Source organism: Mus pahari, chromosome 1, assembly GCF_900095145.1.
Source record: "Mus pahari chromosome 1, PAHARI_EIJ_v1.1, whole genome shotgun sequence".
In the NCBI taxonomy this organism is placed as follows: Eukaryota; Metazoa; Chordata; class Mammalia; order Rodentia; family Muridae; genus Mus; species Mus pahari.
Genome location: NC_034590.1, coordinates 123,153,090 through 123,174,996, shown reverse-complemented (window position 1 = coordinate 123,174,996; position 21,907 = coordinate 123,153,090). Strand labels below are relative to the sequence as shown.

General features: G+C 40.2%; 2 protein-coding genes across 4 annotated transcripts in view; both read left to right on the top strand.

The window, feature by feature from the left end:
- Nucleotides 1–5,394, top strand: part of Ms4a7 (membrane spanning 4-domains A7) — a 13,899-nt gene extending 8,505 nt beyond the window's left edge. The window contains exons 4-7 of one of the 3 annotated variants that reach the window (XM_021214072.1): nt 1,999–2,055; nt 2,784–2,990; nt 4,386–4,487; nt 5,206–5,394. In XM_021214072.1, the coding sequence (XP_021069731.1) occupies nt 1,999–2,055; nt 2,784–2,990; nt 4,386–4,487; nt 5,206–5,271 (432 nt within the window). In that variant the 3' untranslated portion in view covers nt 5,272–5,394. The remainder of the gene's footprint in view (nt 1–1,998; nt 2,056–2,783; nt 2,991–4,385; nt 4,488–5,205) is intronic. The other 2 variants (XM_021214066.1, XM_021214081.1) reach the window with 2 other exon arrangements.
- A 3,799-nt stretch (nt 5,395–9,193) lies between these two features.
- Nucleotides 9,194–21,907, top strand: part of Ms4a14 (membrane spanning 4-domains A14) — a 19,738-nt gene continuing 7,024 nt past the window's right edge. Inside the window, exons 1-6 of the mRNA XM_021210295.2 lie at nt 9,194–9,250; nt 12,168–12,320; nt 14,082–14,210; nt 16,044–16,097; nt 19,519–19,668; nt 21,740–21,838. Of these exons, the coding sequence (XP_021065954.1) occupies nt 12,183–12,320; nt 14,082–14,210; nt 16,044–16,097; nt 19,519–19,668; nt 21,740–21,838 (570 nt within the window). The 5' untranslated portion in view covers nt 9,194–9,250; nt 12,168–12,182. The remainder of the gene's footprint in view (nt 9,251–12,167; nt 12,321–14,081; nt 14,211–16,043; nt 16,098–19,518; nt 19,669–21,739; nt 21,839–21,907) is intronic.

The following is a 21,907-nucleotide window of genomic DNA, read 5'->3' as shown; positions in this document are numbered from 1 at the left end:
CCCCAGGCACTCGGTCACAGAATGACTTAATCTTCAAGAGGAAAGGAGGCAGGAGGAAGCCAATTCAACATTCCTGTTATTGCCTATGTCCTGCATCACCCATTCAAAAGTCAGCACTTCAGGGGACAGGGGGAGGCTCTAATTAGGACAGAAGACAGAAGGAGAAGACAACACACTGGGCACATCAGCACTTTTCTTATCTGATGCCACATTCTCTTAGGACAGAGGGTGGTTTTTCATAGCCATCTTTGAGGCTTTGAAGAGGTCATTGGATTCTAGTCATTTCAGAGCAATCACTTTTCAGATCCAGAATAAGAAGGCTGATTATACAGTAAGCTTGAACCCCTGGCAGATACCACGGCTCTGCAGATACTTATCTCAGTAATGACAAGACTCATGGGAAACAGAAGCATTCTTCTGCTTATGGGCAACCCTGAATATCTGTAGAGCTCTTGGGTTTCTTGTCATATAATGGCTCATAGACAAAGGCCCTACTAGATTTTATTTTCAGAGTTGCTAGGCCCAATGAATGCATCCTACCAATGAGCAAGTCTCCCCAATAGAGAATCTTGGAAAAAATGAGGAAAAGAAGAAAATTTATCTGAGAAGAAAAATTATACAAAGGGTTTTTAGTGACCATAGTCTCTGCTTGGGCACAACTGCAGCACAATGTGCACAAAGCTCTGCCCCTGTCCCCAAAGTACAGTTTGACCTTGACTTTACTGTCTCACCGAAAGTGGCAGCCTCCACATTTCTTAGTGAAGCTTCTGCTAGTTCTTTCTTGGCTCTAATTTGTGACTACTCAATACTCAACCCACAGGCATAACCAATGGTTTGGCTTTCCCACACGGCAACCCCTCTGCTTGCTGGCCTCCAGTCCCACTGGAATCAAGTGCTGGCATCTCAGTGCTTATGATAAAGACTCCTTGTTGGAGCTTTTCCTCCTGGTTTCCTAAACTCTAGGTAACGCTCAGGTAGCCTACACCCATAGCTTCAATGCCATATTTTTCTGTCTCTTGCCACATGAGAGGCTCTTTCCTGGGTCCTTCTGTTGCCTTCCTTGTCTCTATATTGTCTCAAATCTCAAGTCATGGGTATGCCTCAAGCTCCTCTTCATTTCTTTTCTTTTTTCTTTTCTTTTTTTATTAATCATTCCATTCATTTACATCTTAAAGGATATCCCACTTCCTGGTTACCCCTCCACCAACCCCCCCCCATCCCACATCTGCCCTCTGCCCTCCCCTTTGCCTGAACAAGGGTACTCTCCCATCCACCCACACCCTTCCACCCCACCACTCCAACATCCCCCTACACTGTGGCATCAAAACTCCCCCAGACCAAGGGCTTTCCCTCCCATTGCTGTCAGGCAAGGCCATCCTCTGCTACATATGCATCTGGAACCATGGATCACTCCAGGTATACTCCTTGGTTGATGGTCTAGACTCTGGGAGAACTGGATGGTCAGGCCAGCCAATGTTGTTCCTCCAATGGTGTTGCAATTCCCCTCTGTTCCTCCAGTCCTTCTGTCAGCTTCCCCAACAGTTTCCCTGAGCTCAGTCTGATGGGTGGGTCCAAGCATCCACATCTACATTGGTCAGTTGCTGACAGGACCTCCCAAGGAACCACCATACTAGGTTCTTGTCAGCAAGCACCTCTTGACCACAGCACCAGTATTGGGTTTGGTGTCTGCAGACATGATGGATCCCTAGGTGGGGCAGCACCTCTTTCAATTTCACAATTTAGTAGCATTTGCCAGGCATTTGTTGCATTTGGTCTGCAGTAACTGCTGTTTTCCAATAACATAAACCTCCCTGAGCAGATGCTTATTCTTCAAAGTCTACATAAACATCCCAAGCAGATATGAAGCATCCCTAGCAGTATGGGCACGTCATTCCTGTGGGGTTGTCTCTCTGAAAGTGTCCTATCACTTTTTGGGAGGGATTTGAAAGCAGCTTAAAACAGCTCTCTTTCTCTTATCTCCCTCTCTTTCCTGAACAGTTTGCTATTGCTGGAATTCTCTCTATTATCTCTGAAAAAATCTCAAGCAAACCCTTTGTAAGTATGAATACCATCAAACTCCAGTTGGGTGGAATAGTTAGAACCTCATAGTTAATTCTTCTAGTTTCAATCTTCCATTGTACTGTTTATGAAAATGAAGCTTGGAACAGGTTAGGGAGCATTCTGATCTTCAGCTGGCCCACTGACACTCTTGGGAAGTAACTTATGAAGAGACAGTGCTCATTTTTCACATGTGACAAGAGAAAAACAGAAAAACAGAGTAGGAAAGAACTTGTCTGATCAAGCACACAGAGATTAGTAACAGCTGATATAGGAATCTGCATTTCCTGATGCCAAGCCCATAATCATGACCCCATCCAAATGCTGGGAATTCTTCAACTACTACTGTTGCTAGGTAACTGGGGAGGAGTTTAGCCTGAAAGTCAGAAGCTTGGGACATTGTCTACCTGACTACAAGCCATGCTTCTCCTGTGGGGGCTGAGGGGGCAGTAACTTCGACAGGAGCCAGGGTCCCAGGAGACATGATAGAATTCCTTCCATCCCATGTAGGTGAATTATCATCACCGGGTCCCGGGGTTCCACACCTCAACTCAACTGGAGACCAGACTGTCTGTGCATAGCCCAATGCCCAACAATAGAAAGGAGGTCATGGGTTATATCAGAAACAACTCCAAGGAAGTGCCATTGCAGTCTAATGAATAGTGGGAACAGAAAATGCTCTACCAAACCTGTGATGAGAACCCAACCCAGAATCTCTCTTCCAGGCACTGAGCAGCCTGGCCTCCAATGTAGCAAGCTCTGTTGTTGCTATCATTGGCCTCTTCCTCTTCACCTATTGCCTGATAGCCGTGGGGACTGCTTTTCCACACTGTAACTCAGAAAAGAAATTCCTGTCCTTATTGTCTTACTTGAAATCCCACCATTGGAAGAATGAAGAGAAGAACTGTCACCTAACTTACGTCAGTGCTATAGTAAGTAGTTCCAGACTGAATATCTTATCATGTAAAACCCCATTGTCTCCCCCCACCCCCAGCCCCTGGATAGTTTCTGCTTCTTCAGCAGTCTCTGGTCATGCTGGTCTGACTGTCTAGGGCAGACAGGAAAAAAACAATAAATAAACACGACAGAAAGTTAGCAGATTCGGTGTGGGAGGAGGTGTGTGAACCACAGCAGAAAGGGGAACCATGAAGAGATGAAGAAAATACAATAGAGAGTCTTAAATCATGGCAAGGGATGCTGTTCATTGATATTTGTGTTGGGAAATGGGAAGCTCTTTTGAGTACTTGCCTGGAGCTGAAAAGCTCCACCCATTAGAGATGCTTGCCTTCTAATCACAGGTACTCTGAGACTTAAAGCAGACACAAAGTGCTTAATTTCCCTAAGTGCACATCACCGAGGGCTGGCAAAGGGGGGGGGGGGAATTGGAGGCAGCTACCCAGTAGATATGACTTCTGTCAAACATCAGTGTTTAGGAGCAAGAGTTTCTTAGCACAAATTTGACAGCCGCCACCTAGTGATAGTGACAAGCCTGGCTTAGTCCATTTTCTAAATGTAGGATTATCATGTTTAAATCATAGTAATAAGTAATTTAAGGAGGAAGATCATTCCTTCACGACTTCTCCTACTGGAACAGTGAGTGATCACTCTGGTGATCTTTCATTCCATTGTGTTCATCTGACTTGGGAGTCTTGGAGAGTGTGTGAAAGTTTTCAGACTCACATTCTGTTTGAATCGAGCCACGTGAGTAGATCAGTCTCGTTGATCTGGGAGTTTGAGGAAATAAAAGAAAACAGAGACTCATCGGGTAGGAAGTGAGCATGGCAAAGCCCAGGAGGTCACACTGCAAGAAAGACAAGATAGATCAGTATGTGAAAAGCACCCTCTGAGGAACTGTTTTAATTAAGATTAATTTCAGTACATCAAATAGTCTCTTACTCTCATTTAAGTAGAGCCAAAAAGAACTTCCTTAGCGTCAGAAAAGTTGCAGCATGTAAGCCAACCTCAAAGGAATGTTAATTTTTAATAAATACAGCATTAACCTGAACAAGCACCTCTCTCTCTCTCTCTCTCTCTCTCTCTCTCTCAAGTGAGGCTAGCACAGCTAAACTTGCAATTCCATAAACACTAGGGGTGCTTCTAATAAAGGGATTTGAAAACTGCTTCTGTATCTCTGTATCTGAAATTCCTAAGGTCCTTCCGAAAGAGAAAGCAGAGAAAATGACTGAGCCTTTGCCGCTGCTCCTTCTGTTCTCCATTGCCCACCACTACCCCGCCCCCACCCCGCCCCCACCCCTACCCCCACCTCCTCTCAATGGGGCCCGAAAGGCTTTGTGTGGGGCCCCACCCAGGCCTGTGCTGCTTTGCAGAGTGCTCTGGGGCTGCTGCTGCTCTTCACTGTGCTGGAGGTTTTCCTAGCTGTATACAGCTCTATCTTTTGGTGGGGACAGCTCTACTCCAACCAACCCGGGGTAAGTACCTGATATCTGAGGGACACCCACTGGGTCCCCTGCTCTGAGCTGCAATGATACAGGCCCAAAAGATCAGATGGAAAGTGACTTTAATAATGAAGGTAAGAACTAATAGCGTGGTCACCTGGGATCACCTAGTGCCTACAGGACAGGACAGCAGACAAAGAATCCTTCTCCAAGAAACTAGCTCACTCTAGAAGTTGGCTCATGAAATTTCATAAATGAACCAAGATTTAGATTAAAAGAATAAAATATATACAGGATAGGAAGAGAGTTTATACAGCCTATTTCTTGAAATACATACTGGCATCTGACTTCTTAGACACTCTCCATGGCCAAGCCCTTGCTAATGTGATTTTTTACCAAGACTTTACTTTTTTGTTGATGTCTTTCTGCTCTTTCCCTTCCTATCTCTTAGCCCCTTGTGTTGTAATTTTAAACTGTATTTATTTCTCCTAAATTCTACAGTGAAAGATAAAATGTTATAATTTGAACAAATTATGATTCAACTATGAGACGGCAGAAAGCAACATGAGGAGACAGAGAGTGACATTTGCTTGAACATTGCTGCAACCACATATTATGATAAAGTTGCATAAGTAGTACTATAAAATGTTACTATAATACATTGCTATATATTGAGGGAAATATGAAAATATTTTAAACCCTACCACCAAAATCAAAGTATTAAGCTCTGGTAATAAATTTTATTCTTTAGGGTATACTTTTCTTGCCTCAATCACAAGATCATATCCGACTTGTCAAAAGCAATTTGTTGCAGTAATGGATATGAAATACAGAAGAAGAAAGAAGAAATCTGTTGCTCACAGCAGAGTACAGTTAGACTTTCCTGAAATCTCAGCTTTGGTAGATCCTAATAAACATCTGAAGAAAAGCTCTCCTGTCATACTTTCAACGAGTCACTTCATTTCCATTGAAAATCGTTTCCTAAAGTCCAAGTCAGCAAAAATGCCCTGATTCCACCTTCCGCAATGACCACCGACGTTATCAACTTCCCCAAATAGAGTGGACAGACACATCCGTCTGATGCTAGATAAGAAAGCATGATATACTCCTTCTGGGGTGGAAGCTGACAGGGTCAGGTGGCTAGGTGAGGTCTTTCTCTGCATTGCTTGCACAATTCTTTGCTTAAATATTAGACATTATGCATTCCAAGAGCATTTGAGATCCTCTGAAAACATGACAGTCCTGGGTTTGATACTACAGCAACAAAAAGAAATAATAAATCATAACCAGGCATTATGGTTCATGCCTGTAATTCCAGCATGTGAGAGACTGAAGCAGGATTACCATGAGTTCAAAGTCATCCTGGATATAGAGTAAAACTAGGTTGAAAAAAAAATGACTTATTTCTGTCTCACTTAATGATTTCAGTATATATTGAAATCACACACACACACACACACACACACACACACACACACGGGTTGGATTTAGGACTTTTTAAACACTAAGGACATGCTCTACCACTGTGTTATATCCCTAGCATAGTGACTTTTCTTTAGATTCAAAGACTATAATTAATCATGGAATACTCTCTCATCTAAGTAGAAGACTGAGTAAGATATTGGGCATAAAAAAGCAATAGCAACTTAGTTGCTGGACTGGAAAAATTACATTGCTTACTCAAGAAAGGGAGCCTCTAATGTTGCTCCCAGAGAGCAATGTGTAACTGAAAAATATGTGTAAGTTTTTCAAACATGGAAATGCAGTGGTTCAAGGATTAGTTCCCTACATGAGTGCACGCATGCACACACACATGCATGTGAACACACATGTCTGTAAATACATGTGCCTTCAGAGGCCAGAGGTGTCAGCTGCCCTTTATAAGAAGTTATGAGCCACTAGATAGCAGTGCTGGGAATTGAACTTTACCCCTTTGAAAGAGCAGTACACACTCTTTTATTTTAGTTTCATCATCATCATCATCATCATCATCATGTTATTTCTTATACACTTTAATTAAAATATAACGACATTACTTGACTCCTACCTTTTCTCTCTGCAGCCCCTCTTAAGTCCTTCCATGTTTCCTCCTCCCAAATTGATAACCTCTTCCTTCCTGATTACTATTGTTACATATAGTTGTATATACATATGCTACATATATATTGACAACCATGCACAAATATAGTAACATGGCCTAGTGAGTCAATATTTGCTGTATGCATATGGTTTCAGGGCTGAATTCTTTTTATTGGACAACCAATTAGGTGACTCCTAGGAGAGGCTAACTCTTCCTATCTCAGCAGTCATTAGTGGTCAATATTTGTCTAGGGGTGGGTTCCCATGAGGTTTTCTTCCTCCTTCCACATGAGCATGTTTATTGATGCCACCATTCTCCAGGTCTTCTTGATGAAGCCATTTCTGTGAAAGAATGTTTCAAGCAGACATCCTGGTATTCCAGCTCTTACAATCTCTCTGCTTCCTCTTCTGAGATGTTCCCTGAGCAGGAGCAAGGGCTGTGTATCCACTGTATCTGGGACTCTCGTGATCCATTAATCTCTGCATTGTGCCCAGCTGTGTTTTTCAGTGATGGTCTCTACTTGCTGTAAAGAGAAGCTTTTGATGAGAGGTGACAGCTACACTTATCTGTGGGTAAGATTTAGAATGTAGTTAGTAATTTTGCTCTTCTAGCAAAGTGAGGGTAGTGGTTGTATTCTAAGGTCTGGTTCATGCCATGTGCTGTTGTTTTAAAAATGACTCTAGCCCTGAGTTACCATGTTTAAGCTAATTTTCTCATTACCAATGTTACACCTTTTTAATCAAACCCAATAACTTATAAGCTAATACTCGATGACTAAGACATGCAGAGCATATTTAAACCTTTAAGACCAGTCAAAAACCAAATGAAGCAGCCTCACGAATCTTACAAATTTATACCAATCAAAGAATTTTACTTTTACTAGCTATAATTTCAAGACAAAAAAAGCACTTTGTCATTTGCTAAACCCAATAATCACAATTGCTGAGAATTTTCTAGGAAAAACAACTATTGGCTTATTTGCCTTAGAACTAAGAAGTGAAGACTCTTTTTTAAAAAAAATTTTCAGCAGGGGCTTTCCTGCTGTGCTTGATTCTTGGCTAAGGTACAGGGCCACTCTCAGCCTCCGCTGTGCAAACTGAGACTGAATCAGCAGATAAAGTTTTAACCATTTTTTTTCTTTTTTTTTTCAACATGAACCATAGAACAACAGTCATTCAGACAACGAAACAGAAACATACATGAATTGATAAGTGAACAGATTGGTGCACCAAACACAGACAATACAAAGAGGGTAGAGAACTTGATGTAACCAAAACTAAGGATGTCTCCTGTAGGAGCCAGAGAGAATTAACAGGATGTCTCCCGATTTCCCTCTGTCCCTGGGAGAGCTCCAAAATCTACTTTCTTTTTTCTTTTCCTTTCTTTTCCTGCTTGTAAGAGGCAGCTTGTCAAACCAGGATTTAAACCCTAAATTCCCTAACAGCTTCTAGCAAGCATTCAAAGCTTCCAATTTATTTAATCTAAGGGCAACTCACTGAGGAGACACAATCACTATACACTAAATGTTCCAAATAACGCAAAGGTCTGCCATGCTAAATCTTTTTTGAAGCCACCATCAGCCCACACTTAGTCAAACATTTTACAGCCTCCACTTTCACTTTCCACTCTGAAAAATGCTCTCCACTTTCTGCAACCAACAAAAAAACCATCCACAAAATGAATTATATATGTTTCAGGAAATGATTTCCTAACTTCCAATAAAGCCTTATCTACAAATTTTTGGCACAATGTAGGATTGGGGAGTAAATAAGGTAATAGTAATTATTGAGCTATTCTTTGACTTTTACGAAGTCTTTTTTAATGCTTTAACCATAACTTTTAATTTTTCCTAAAGTATCAGAATCCACAACTCAAAGTTTTTCTTACAACTGGGGCTGCGTTCTATGAGACCCACAGTTCCAGAATGGGGCTAAGAGGCCCCCTTATCTAGTTTTTTGTCTTACCTGCTTCTTTAGTGAGCAGAGTCCCATCTTTATGGGACTTGATTTGCATTCATTCCTCCAAGGTTCTTTCCACCACAGTGTGAGCAGAGACCTGGAGGAAGGACCTTCTTATTTCCTGAGGGATTTTTACAATCCTTCCTTCCTCCGGTGTCCTGATTTCCCACAACTGAAATGTGTAGTTTCATTCCCCTGAGACCGCTTTTCATTCTCACAGGTGTTCTTAAAATCAGCGCTGAGTTTCTGTCCCTTCATTGCTAGACCTTTTGCACTACAGCTGGTGAGAAATCTAAACATGCTTTAATGTCAGACTGTCCCATGGTAAAACTTACTCGTCCTTCTCAAACTGATGATTCTATCAGTGGGCCTGCAGCACCCTGATGAGATCCTATCCTTGCTTGAGAAATAAAGAAGAAAAAGAAAAAGGGGAAAGAAGAAGAGAAAGAGAAAGAAAAAGAAAAAAAGAAGACAAAAAAGAGAAAAAAAGAAAAAGAAAGAAAAAGAAAAAGAGAGAAAAGTCTTAACTGTCCTGGAGTCCTGGTTTGAGATACCAGCTGCTGCAGACAGACCTCAGTTGGGTCCTCTATCCGCAGGAAAACTTGGGATTCTGGTTACAGGCAAGCAAGGAGTTGGCACGGATGACAAACAAATACAGACACAGAGAGAGTGTATATCTGAATGTAATTTCTTGAAACGAGCACCAGTCTTATAATACAGAAGAAAAACAAGAAAGCTTGGCGAATACATCCACCAAGGTACTTTGGTTCTTTACACAAAACAAATTCCATACATAAAAAGATGGCTGAGGCCAGGCTGTGTTTACAACTGAAATAGGAACAAGCCTTGATTAAGATCAGCTAAACACAGGAGCCAGGTGAATGCTCTGATGCAATGCTAGTCTATTGTAAACCCACCACCAGGGGTCCTTTAGTAAATGGCCGGAAAATGCTATCCCTCTGGGCCTAGTGAAAAACATGCACCAGGGGAATTCCATTCTACTAACTCTTTCATGAATAATACTACAATTCCTCCTAAAACCACAACCCTCCTTTTTCCTAGGCCATGGTAAATTCTTGCATATGGGAATGCCAAGGTTCCAGGAGACTAAGTTTCCATGAACTTTTCACCTCGGGACTGCGTCCAGGTTTTTAGGCCTGTCACGAGTGTCACTACTGGAGTGGATGTAGCACCTGACCTCACTAGCCTTGAGTAGTTGACTAAGTTTCTGGTACAGGAATGGTTTCTTTCCTATTGAGGGGGCCTTAAGTCCAATTTGATGGTTTTTGGTTGCAGACAAGGTATGAGTACCACTAATGTATCTTTAATAATATCTTGTCATGATGGTCATTGTTGTGGGTCATAGGTGAAACAACTGAGTATGACTATTGATTGCTTCCCTTCTTTGGCAGTTTGCACAGTATTCTCTGCTACCATGTAAGCTAGATCACAGGAAGAGGCTTTCAGGTTACACTTGTTTCCTAAGTGTGTGTTGTGTTCAGCAAAAAAGGCTTTCAACCTCTGAGAAGCAACTGAGGACAGCAACAGCTATAGTCTATATTGTTTAGGGACTCACTTGGATTTCTCTGACCAGCCACTCTAAAGAAGAGGTCTCATGCCTGGTACTGGAAATTTTCTTAGTCTATGGTTCTTGTACTGAGTTTTATCAGCACTAGTGGCATAACTTCCTTTAAGATGATAGATGAGAAATGATAGATGGGTGGATGGATGGATAGATAGATAGACAGACAGACAGAGAGACAGATAGATAGATAGATGAAAATTCATATACATATGTATTATGTATAATTTGGATAAATATAAAATAGTAAGATTCCTTGAGGCTTTATCAAACAAACTTGTGTTATTTGTCCCCATCCCTTCTCCTTCTGTATCAATCACCCCTCCAACTTCCAAACTTCAGTCCTATCCCATTTTTCCATTTCTTGCTTCATATTACCTGTATCCTATTATTTTCATGTCAAGGCCCCTCACCAGGGTCCGTTTATATTTTCTTGGTTTCTGCAGTTACTCCGTATTGTATACTCACATCTAATTGAAGCTAAGATACACAGATGAGATAGAACATGTGGCAATTAGTCTTTCTGGGCCTGAGTTCCTTTGCTCAATATAATCTTTTCTAGGTCCATATATTTGTCCACATAATTCATGATTTCACTTTTCTTTGAAGTTGAACAGCATTCTATCTTGTATATGTACCATACTTTCAGTATCTATTTCTGCTGAAGTGCATTTGGGTTGTCTCCATTTCCAGGCTATTGTGAATAGGATGACAATGAAGATGGCTGAGAAGTATCTTTGGATAGGATGTCAACTCCTTTGAGCATATGCCAAGCAGTGGTATACCTGGGCCATTGGGTAGATTTGTTTTTAGTTCCTTGAGGATTCTTCATACTGATTTCCAGAATGGTTGAGCTAATTTGCATTTCCAACAGTGAATGAAGATTCCCCTTTCCCCACAACCTCACCAGCATCTGTTGTCAATGTTTTTGATCTTTGTCATTCTGATTGGAGTTAAGATAAAAGCTCAAGGTTGTTTTAATTTTTATTTCCCTAATTGCTAAGAATAGTGAACACTTTTTGAGCTATCTCTTAGCTACTTTTATTTCTCTATAATTCTGTTTAGTTCTCTTGCCCATTTATAATTGGATCATTTATTTCCTTGAATGTTTTTTGTTTGTGTGTTTGTCATATCCTTAAAAGGCTGAAAAACATAGTCATAATTCGCTATTTATTTTTATACTATAAGGCATATTGTTAAACAATAACAGTTTTTTTCTAAAAGAAGATAACTCCATTTCCAAAACAAGGAAGTACAATTGAACAGTAAAAACAGATTTTGGAGACAGAAGGACTGGCTCCTTCCCTTATCCCTTGATATTTATCCTTTGCAGTTTGGCCCTTCTATTCCTCAGTTTGAGCACTGAATATTGTCAAATGTGCCACTGCAATGATATTGAAACAAACCAAGCACCATGCACAGGACCTCGGGCATACCAGATATGCCAAAGGTTTAGTTCCTTTATGTTTTATAAGCAAGTTCATGAAAAATTCAAGAGAAGTAGTAAGTCTAAACACCAACATGCAAAAGTTAAGAAACCCTAGTATTTGTGATTGCTGCAGTCCAGGAAATATTTAAGATGATACTTGAATATATTATGTTTAGCCTTATTAAATTGTTTACCTTGGTGATTTGGCCATTGAAATCACAACAAACACATGAATATAAACAATTAGCCTGAAAAACAAAATTCTAAAACAAATGTAGCTATAATTAGTTATCTGGTAGAGTATCAGAGAATAATTGTGAAATATATGTGTGTACATGTATGTATGTGTATATGTGTTTATATGCATATATATGAATACAGACACAGGTACTCCTTTTGTGTGTGCCATCTATCTAGTTTTGTGTTTACTATATGCTTTTCAAGCAATCAGATAACAGAGTAAGCTTTCCAGGTTTCCTCTGTAAGAATCGAGAGGGCTGGCACACTCTAGAATTCTCATATTCTATGACTCAATGACTGGGATTCTGTGGTTCTAGTACTATGTAACTGCTAAGGGCTCGTTGCAGAGGACTCAATGGGGCCCTAGGGAAGAAATACATCATGATTATTGCTACAATATCCTTTCGCTCCTCTCCTAACAAAGCTCTTCCACTGAATCATGGAGTCACCATCTGAGGAGAAGAGAAGGAACCATGTCATCACTATAGACCCAGATGAAACTGTCTTGACTGCCTATCCATATAGACCTCATAGTTCTCTGCTGGATTTCCTTAAGGGAGAGCCAAAACTTTTAGGGGTGAGTTCTGCCTTGTCATGGGTCACCCAGAGGGGAGAGAAGGTGTTATATATCTCCATGTTTGTCTACAGAGGTGGCTTTGTGAAATAACATTCAGAGAATGAGTTAGTCTCCCTGGCCTTTCTTCTGCAATATATCCTTCCTACATTGAAGGAAGTTCACAAATCTCCACCTTCCTGGAGCAGCTCTTCACAACTAGTGGTTGCTGGTAGGGGTGGATTAGTAATTTTCTTCAATAGTGTAGCTACTGGTAAGTTTTGCCCATGCTCCAATAAACCCTTGAAATAAGCAGCTCTAATTAAAGTCAGTGAGTCACCAAAAGGACTTGAAAATGAAAGAGGAGTTGGAAAGAAGAAAGAGTCAGCATGGGTGGGAGGGGGTAAGAGAAGGTAACAGGATAAATGTGATAAATACATTGAATACATATACAAAGTTTTCAAAAAAATATAAAAGCAGCACATCTAAGTCATTTCTTTGTGCAAGAAAATCGTATCCAAAGAGAAGAGTCACTGTGCGCCAATTCCCTGGATTTTGATTGAAAGAAAGAGAAACAAAAGCTCTCTTTAGAAGTACAATGCACAGAATGTCTTGGGTATATATGTTCGCTCTCAGCTGTCAATGCAGAAATGCTTCTGAGGTGATGGATTAAGAAACTCTCAAGAGTGGCTGTTCTAATAACTCACCTAACTCCAAGGAGGTCCAGGGGATGTTTCATTGTGGGTTGGGAGAGCTAGTTCTGATCTTCGATTTCTAGCACAGGGAAGCAGGAAACTGTATAATTTTTCTAAATACCTTCTTGAGGAATTGACCCCAGGATGTAGCAATACCTCACGCAGAATTAAGAAGCCAATGAAAGTGAGGTCAAACTCCATCAGTGGAGTCTAGGTCTAAAGGATGCATAACCACAGGCTTAATCAACATGGAGTGAAAAGAAATTTTTTTTTTTTAAAAAAAAATCTTGCCTGTATTGAACATGCAGAGTTTTCTTGTACCCATTCCACAGACAGTACAATTAACAAGTACTTCCTGCCTTTACATTTTCTTAAGTATTGTACTCACTCCTAGGCAGATGATGCTTACAAGTTTCTGATGCTCGTGTGTATGGCACATTACATACTACCATCCTAAAAGACTGAAGTACACAGGATAAGAACAGTATAGTGCCATAAGCCTGCCATCCCAGCTTTATGCAGGAGAGTCAGGTGATCGCAGTCATCCTGTACCACATAATGAGTTTGAGGACAGCTTTGAATACAGGAGATGGCCCTGTCTAAACAACAGAAAGTGTATGAGGAAGAGACTATGTATAGAATATCTACAAATATTATGACATTTTGAATAAAAGAGATGTAAACTTCCCAGAATTTAGTCCTGGAACCAAGCCTCCCACCCATTTTCTCATGTAAACCAAGGAATGACTGCACTTAACATTGAAAATATGGAGGCTAATTAGAAGATGTCAGCGAGACAGAAGAGGAAGGGGTGTAGGAGAATCATTTGTGGGGCCTGTCCTCAAGAAGTTTACAATTACTTACAAAACTAGGTTTAATCACAAATGAATTCAAGTACATATGCTGCAAGATATACTGGTGATTCTGGAAAACAGTAAAAGAAGAGAGTGGGGAATTAAAATTAGGAGGGACTCAAGGGCGGTAGAGACATTGGACATGTTTGGATTAGGGTAGTATGCAGCCAGCGGTGTGTCTAGGGCAGCCCTCAGTCCTGGGCTCTGGTCACCTCATGCTCATTTTCTCTTTCCAGGCCATCCAGATTCTTCTTTCTCTAGTCATCATAGGCTTTGGAATTATATTAGCACTTAATTTCATCTTTTCATCCAAAAAAATTCCTCTTGTGATCCTCACAGGATATCCATTCTGGGGAGCAGTTATTGTAAGTACCATCTGCTAAGAACTTATCAGACATTGCTATAAAGACTGATATAATTGGATTTAACTCTATGACAATAAACCTTTCCCTTCAGGATACCAAACAGTCAGTCCACTCCATGACAAAAGAAGTTATTCTATATTATTCCTCTAACCACTACCACCCTTATAATAACAACTGTCCCTAGGCACAGAGCAGTTTTCCAGAGCCCACAGGCACAGTACATCTGCAGTACGGATCTGGGAGGTGAAATGGGTAGATAGTCTACTTTATCCTGTTTAAAAAAAAAAAAATGAGTTTGAATCCAGGTAACTGGAACTCATTCAGAAAGCACTCACAGAATCAGACTCAGCGAGAAAGAAACCTTTAGGATCTCTGTAGCTCGGTATCCTTCTTAGCCCCAGAGGGTTTTGATGACTGTAACTCATGGGTGGTCACGCCTTGGTTCCTAATCCCGTGCTGAATGTTTAAGGGTAAACTCATTAGTACATCTCAAATCAAAACGTACATGAGGAAGAGAATGGGTCTGTCTTACTTGCTTTTATATTCTCAGAAATTAGAATCATGCTTGAGATATGAGAAGTGTGAATGAATGCATGTCAATCAATCAATAAACAACTGAAATAAACTAATGAGGCCACCGTCTCTATGAAAGTCAATAATGTGTTTGATATGCATTCCATTCCTTTTTTATAGTTTGAATGTCAAAAACAACTGATAACATTTTTCACTTTTCCAATAAATATGATGTTGATTTCTCAACTACACTCACTCTGGTGCAAAGAACCAAATGAACCCAGTCCTTACCTCCTCACTCTCCAACTGTTTTATTTGTGAGATCCACAGATGTGAATACAACCTTATTATTAATAAGGTTGATTTACTGACTTTTGAAAATCCACTCTCCATGGGGAAGACATCCATTAAATGCATAACTACATCTCCTTGGTAATGTCCCAGGTCTCTATGTACTGTTAAGCTAAACCCTTTCTGAGAAATGTGACAGATGTTTTTACAATCATGCTAAGTGCTTCAAGGAACTGTATGAGAGCTAGTGGAGGAGCAGCCTGGTGCCAGGGGCAGAGGAGTGCTTCATACCTGGGTTCTCATTAATTGAGGTAGAAGGAATGTATGCATCCCCTGGCCATGACAGAAAGCACAAGCTAAGGGTGTGTTGTGGGAAAGTGGGAAAGTGCATGGTTATGCATAAAATGGAACCACTCATTTAATGTCTGTTCCTTATCTGAAGGGCATCTAAGCTGCTTCTATTTCTTAGCTAGTGTGAAGAGGGTAACAATGACCATTTATTTGTGTAACTTCAATATAAAAGCAAAGGTTATCTATTGTTGATTTTTAAGGAAACTACTTTTGTTGAGAGATGTGTTCTTATTAGAGTATATTGTGGGGTTTTGAGTGCATAATTAATTCGAGGATGACAGCCATCCTGAGAAAATCAATTGGGAAGAAGTTGCAATTACCCAGAAAAGGATGGTAATACTGTGAGGCCCCAAGAGAAGAAAAGCTTTGAGAGTGACTTGGAGGTAAATAGGCCAGGTGAAGCAGGGGAAGATAACCAACAGTAACTTCCTACTCTCCGTACTGAAGCATAAGGACTTTAAGTTCTAAGACCCAAAAGTCTCCAGGCACCAATACCAACTCCAACAGGTAGAATTAAAACAGGGTTCTTTCTCCCCAACACTCAGGCTTGAAAGACTAGATGTTCTTGTGGGTGGAGTTGGGTGTTGTTACAAAGCAGTTTGAAAACCCAAAGAAGATTGTGTTGTAGACAGGTTAAATGTAGCACCTGTTAACTATTACCTCTTGTCTTCTGAACAGTTTTTTCTGACAGGACTTGTCACAATGTTCCATGATAAACCAAGGCGAATTCTGGTAAGTCACTTTGATGACTTCTACCTTGTTGAAAATCTATTTGCTTTCTGCATCTTTGGCCTTAAGCTTTAATGTTCCTCAGAAAGTTCTTTAAGTATCAAATTTCTAGTTGAAACCCAACCTTTAATGATTTATCCCTGCATATTTTTCCTTGACCCTACTTCCCTGGTCAAGCAAAATAAAAGCTACTCATTGGGAACCATCCTGCATCGCTATAATTAAAATATTTTTAATTGGGAGTAGATGTTCTGCTCCTTCTCCTTCCCCAAGGAAATACTTCACTGTAGCAGTCCAGCGGCCATGGATAGCCAGGTTTACCTGGAAGGAATGCAGGGGATGGAATAGAATGGGTGGACGAGAGAAATAACGAGCCAAGACAAAGTTTCTCTGATCAAGGCTCAAACTTTAATTTTTCAGCTCTGCCTTTATATAGGCAAAACCCCAAAACCCATCCCTTTGCTTCAGCTGGATTGAGTTGCAAAGTAAGCTCTCTAGCAGCTCAGCCATCAGGCAGTTCTCAGGCTCAGGTCCCAGGTCTCAGGTCTCAGGTCTTTGGCAGGAAGACAAATATAGCGAGACCAGATGCCTGGCTCCAGTGGGAGATTTGTTTAGCCAACTCAAGGCTAGGAGAAGGGCACACTTGACAGTGTCCAACGATATTTTTTGATTGTCATAACTATATAGGGTATATATTGGTGGCTACAGGATTGTTTCTAAGCATGCATTTTCCTTTTAGATATGTAGGAGTGTTTTACCTGTTTGTATGTATGTGTCCAAAATGTATGTCTCGTGCACACAGAGACCAGAAGAGGGTGTCAGAGCCCCTGGAATTGAAATGAAAGATATTTGTAAGCGAATGTGTGAATCTGAATCTGGGTCCTCTGAAAGAGCAGTCAGTGCTGTTAACCACTGCGCATCTCTTTAGCTTCCTCTTAATGTGCTTTAAAACTAAGGAAGCACAAGATGTCCTACAACACAAAAATCATCTGACCAAAATGTCTACAATCTCAAAGTTGAGAAGCCCCACCTTATCCAAAACCCATCCCAGGGACCAGTAACCCTCACTGTCTACCCCAACCCCACCTCAAACATCGACAGAAGCTTAGCTCAGAGGACTGCCTGAGGACCAGGTCAAAATGTGGCACTGATGCCACACAACTCTAGGACTGAGTCAGAGCTGTCTGGCTCCCATTGCTCTGTCAACTCAAAGGGAGATTATCTCTCAGAGCTACTTTCAAGATGAAGATAGTACTTACAAAGGGACACTGTGATGTTTAAATGTTGCTATTCTCACCCAATCATTGTTGAAAAGTCGAGAGCTATGGGCTTCCTCTCAAAGTTACTGCATCTGTTTTTAATTCCCTCTGCCAGTTCCATCAGGGATTGTTATAAACCCTAGTGAGGTTCCCATAGGTCCCTCTGGAGATCAATGCTGACAGTCCTTATATTGCCTTCCCCAGAGCTGAAACTGAGACATACTCAATGGTCATCCAACAGTGGTCATTCCTGGACAGTTTTACAGGTGGGAAAAGGTTTAACATGACACACGGATTGCAGTAGACCTGGTTTCCACCACAGCTTTTCCACCAAGCATGGGATGGCTCAGCCATTTAGTTTCTAAATGAAATGCCTCTCTAAAACATGGGTAGCAAGTGTCTTCCTGACATCATGATCCTGTAATAAGGACCAGGTGAGATTAGGGCTGGGTGTCAATTTGTAAGGCACAATCTGCATGAGGGATATTATACCAATCAAAGAACTTAGTCTGCTAATGCTCCCTGTAGAAGCCAAAACAGAGACTAGAAAGACCAAAGGGCTTAATACGCAGAGAGCTTGACAGGTTTGCCTGCTCCTTGGTTTTTGTTTGTTTTGTTTCTTTTTTTCTTTTTGCCAAAACCACTTGTTTTTCAGTAAAGATCTCAGCACAGGATAAACAGTCATAAGTGGACTTCCCAGTCTTGCCACACTAGGCTACACACGGTTCCAGAAAAGATGGGTTGTCTAAATGATTTCCAACTTCAGCAGACATAACTCAACCAACAAAGTACAGTACTTTTTAAGAAGAAAAAAATGAATATGAAGAAAATAAGATGATCACACACACACACACACACACACACATACACACACACACACACATCTTTCTTGTAAGAAGTTCAGACACATATATCTCTCCCTTCAAACATACTGGGAATAGATAAAAAGGAATTAAGCAGACGGTATCCAACATCAGCTGATACATCTACAGTACGACCTGTCCACTGAAAGCTCAGGGAACATCATGGAAGATGGGGCAAAAAGACTAAGAGCCAGAGAGCCAGAACATCTACTGCAAGATTAGATATGACAGAAAAATCTGTACCCATGATCTCAACCACATGGTTACCTAGATAATATCTGAAAAATAACATCAACTGACATGCCAACATGAATGAAAAACACTGCAAGGGCCCATCCCTAGATAAAGAACTATGAACAATTAATGACCTCTGAATAGGGAAAATTAGTCCAGGTGTTTAGCACTAAACAAACATACAAAGGAACAATAGTAAATTAACTCAGTAGGTAGTGTTTATAAACTCTGTGTATATATATATATATATATATATATATATATATATATATATGTAAAAAGTAATCATTAATTCATCAGAGGCCATGAATTTGAGGAATGAGAGGGGAACCCAGAACAAGTTAGAGGGAAGGGAATGTTGTAAACACAATATTCACATAGGAAATTCTCAAAAAGTATTTTTTAATTGAAAGGAATTAAGTGGAGCAATCAACTTTTTTTTGCCTCCCATGTTGAAGCATTGAGATTATAGAAAGGGTATCTTTAACCCCTAGTCCAAGTTTTACCATCTTTAATCATATTAATGATTTTTGTTAATCACCATTTGATCTTCTTGGGGAAGGTAAGTGAGTCATGTAATGGTGGGCTATCAAGTCCCACAAGAGTCTTTATATATCTCAGGCCTGATGTGGTGATGATACATATTTAGTATACACTATTTAGGAAATAAATACTGCACTAAAGTCATTCTCATCTTTAAAGGTAGAAATTGAGACTCAAACAGCTTAAATAGTTGGTACAAGTTCTAATAAGAGCTAGACTCAAAATCAAGTCTGATTTCCAAGTTGATATATACCAGTTGATTCTTCCAGGTTATGAAAGATAGTGTGCTGCTGAGATGAGATGAACATTTTCAGTAGCATTAACTGTAGGTTCTTGTTCCCCCATTCTATAGTTTAGTTTGCCTTCTGACTATGACCAGTCAGAGCTGAACTTGTCAAGCCTTCCAGTCACATGGACCTTATGAGGTCTCTAGAAGCAGAGGAGGTCTGAGTTTTTCCTACAAGGTATATTTACCTTTAGTTTTGACTTGCTTTATCATGTTTTACTGTGTCATCTGTTTTCCAGAAGCAAGACATCACGACCATGAATGTCCTCAGCTCACTGACTGCATTAGCTGGGATTGCTTTAACCCTCCTCAGCTTCACACAGCAGCACAGAGTCTGCCAGACACCCTCCCTTGAAGGACCGTGTGTTGTGGGCAAAACACTTCTCCTTGTGAGTGATCTGATTCCAGATGAGGAGTCTGAGTAACCTTAGCCAAGCTCTGTCCATGACACAATGATGAGTTAATTTTTAATCCTGACTTTATGTATTATGGAATTATGGAATTACGGATGGTTCTGGAAACATAGTCTCTTGAATTTTAATCCTACTTTTAGCTTCTGGAAGCTTGTAACCTTGGCCTAACATTGCAGGGTCTCTACAACCAGTTTTCCTCCTGTAAAGAAAATTAAAATATTAATATTATATGTGTCACTGAGCTATGCTAAAAATTACTTCAAATAATGCCTGCCAAACTACTAATACCCAATAGCTTTAGCTAGTATAACTATGATCACATCAATTGTATTCAATTTTACCTTTTTATTGATCAAAAAATTGTTCTGTCAGCATAAAACTAAATATAGTGGGATAAAGTGTTTAAGTGAGCTGTTTCAATAATTTTAAAACAAACTATTCTATATAATTATATAATTTTTAAATAAGTAGGGTAAATTATATATTCATTTACTAGGAAATAGTTATATATAAATTTTTATCTTACCTACTATTTTTATGTATGTGGGTGTTTTGCCTGAATGTGGTACTGTGCACCATATGCACGCCTGGTGTTCTCTGAGGCCATAAGATAGCATTGGATCCTCTGAGACTGAAGTTACAGATGTTTATGAGCCACCATGTGGGTTCTGAGAATTAAACTCAGGTTCTTCTGGAGAAGAATTCAAAATTGCTGAGTCATCTCTCTGGCCCCTAATTATAGTTAAGAGTCTACTTTATCGTACAAGTAATACATGACATAATTCTATTTATTATTTTTATACTAATTTACTCAAGGTGTGTGTGGTTCATAATGCCATAGCTTATATATGGACATCAGAGAAAATCTGGCAGGAATTAGTTCTTTTCCTCAAATGTGAATCCTGGGGCTCAAACTCACGTTGTCAGGCTTGGTAGCAAATGCTTACACATTCCGAGTCATCAGGCCAGCCCTGACATCATTTTCAATCATGTCAAAGATTCCAATAGGCCTTTCCTCTGATCCCAAAGCAAAGTCTGAGCTTTCCTCTCTTTCTGAGAGTGACATCTTAAATTCTTGGGTCCTAGAATTTGAAAATGTGAACCAGTAGGACAAAAGTGAAGTAAAATCATGGGATATTATCTCCTATGACTTAATCCCTGTAATCACCCATTGACATGAACTAAAGGACCTCCTTGTGTGTGCTGAGGCAAATTCCAGAATTAGACTTGAGTTCCTAAGGAAAGTCAGAAAACAATTGTACAAGAATGAAGTCCTATGCTACTTTGTCCAAGTGCATACGATGGAAGTTTCGCAAGGACTGGAGCCATTCTCTCCTGTTAGAAGGCAGAAACCAGGGAACTGCCCACAGCAGCGTGTACACACTTCAGCCTACAACCAAGGGAATTAGTTATCTAAGATTCTGCATGTGTTTAGAGGAAACAGATTCAGAGAGCCTTAGTTACTTTCCCAGCATAGGGGTGATCTTGGGCCCAATAGTACCGGTTTTTGCTGGTATAATTTGCTGGTATAAATCTAGTATTTAAGCCTCTTTGAATAACACACTGTGCCATCCTGCCTCTCAATCAAAACATTACCTTAAAGTAATGCCTACAAAATGCCAACCTGCATACTAGATCCATCTTGAAGGGCTGTTCTATTTGACTACTATAGGTGAGAACATAGCTGAAACGTTCTCTTCAAAGAATGTGCATATCCAGCTTCCTTGGGTAAGAAAAAGTAAACATTGGGTTACTATATCCCCAAACAGAAACAATTCATTGTAATTAAATGACAGGTGCTTATAGGAATGCTACTGCGCTCCACTGTGCCCCTGCTTTCACTCTAAAAACTATCTTAGCCCTACGGGCATTGGAGTTTATTTCCTGCTCCCTGATCAAAAGATATGAAAGTGATAATAGTTACAGAACAACATGAATATGAGTTTTCACAAACTCAGTGATAAGATGTCAAATGTTCTCAGCTTCTGTTTTTAAAGCGATGTCACTGTTGTCCTAAATATGATTTCTTTCTCTTTCTCATTTACAGGGAATTTTGTCAGTCTTATTAATCATCACCATAGTAGAGTTCAGCATCTCTGTGACTATTGTATCCTTAAGAAACAGATGCTGGACCAGTCCAAGAAAGGTGCGCCCAAAGTTGTCATGAGAACTGAGGGTGTGTGTGTGTGTGTGTGTGTGTGTGTGTGTGTGTGTG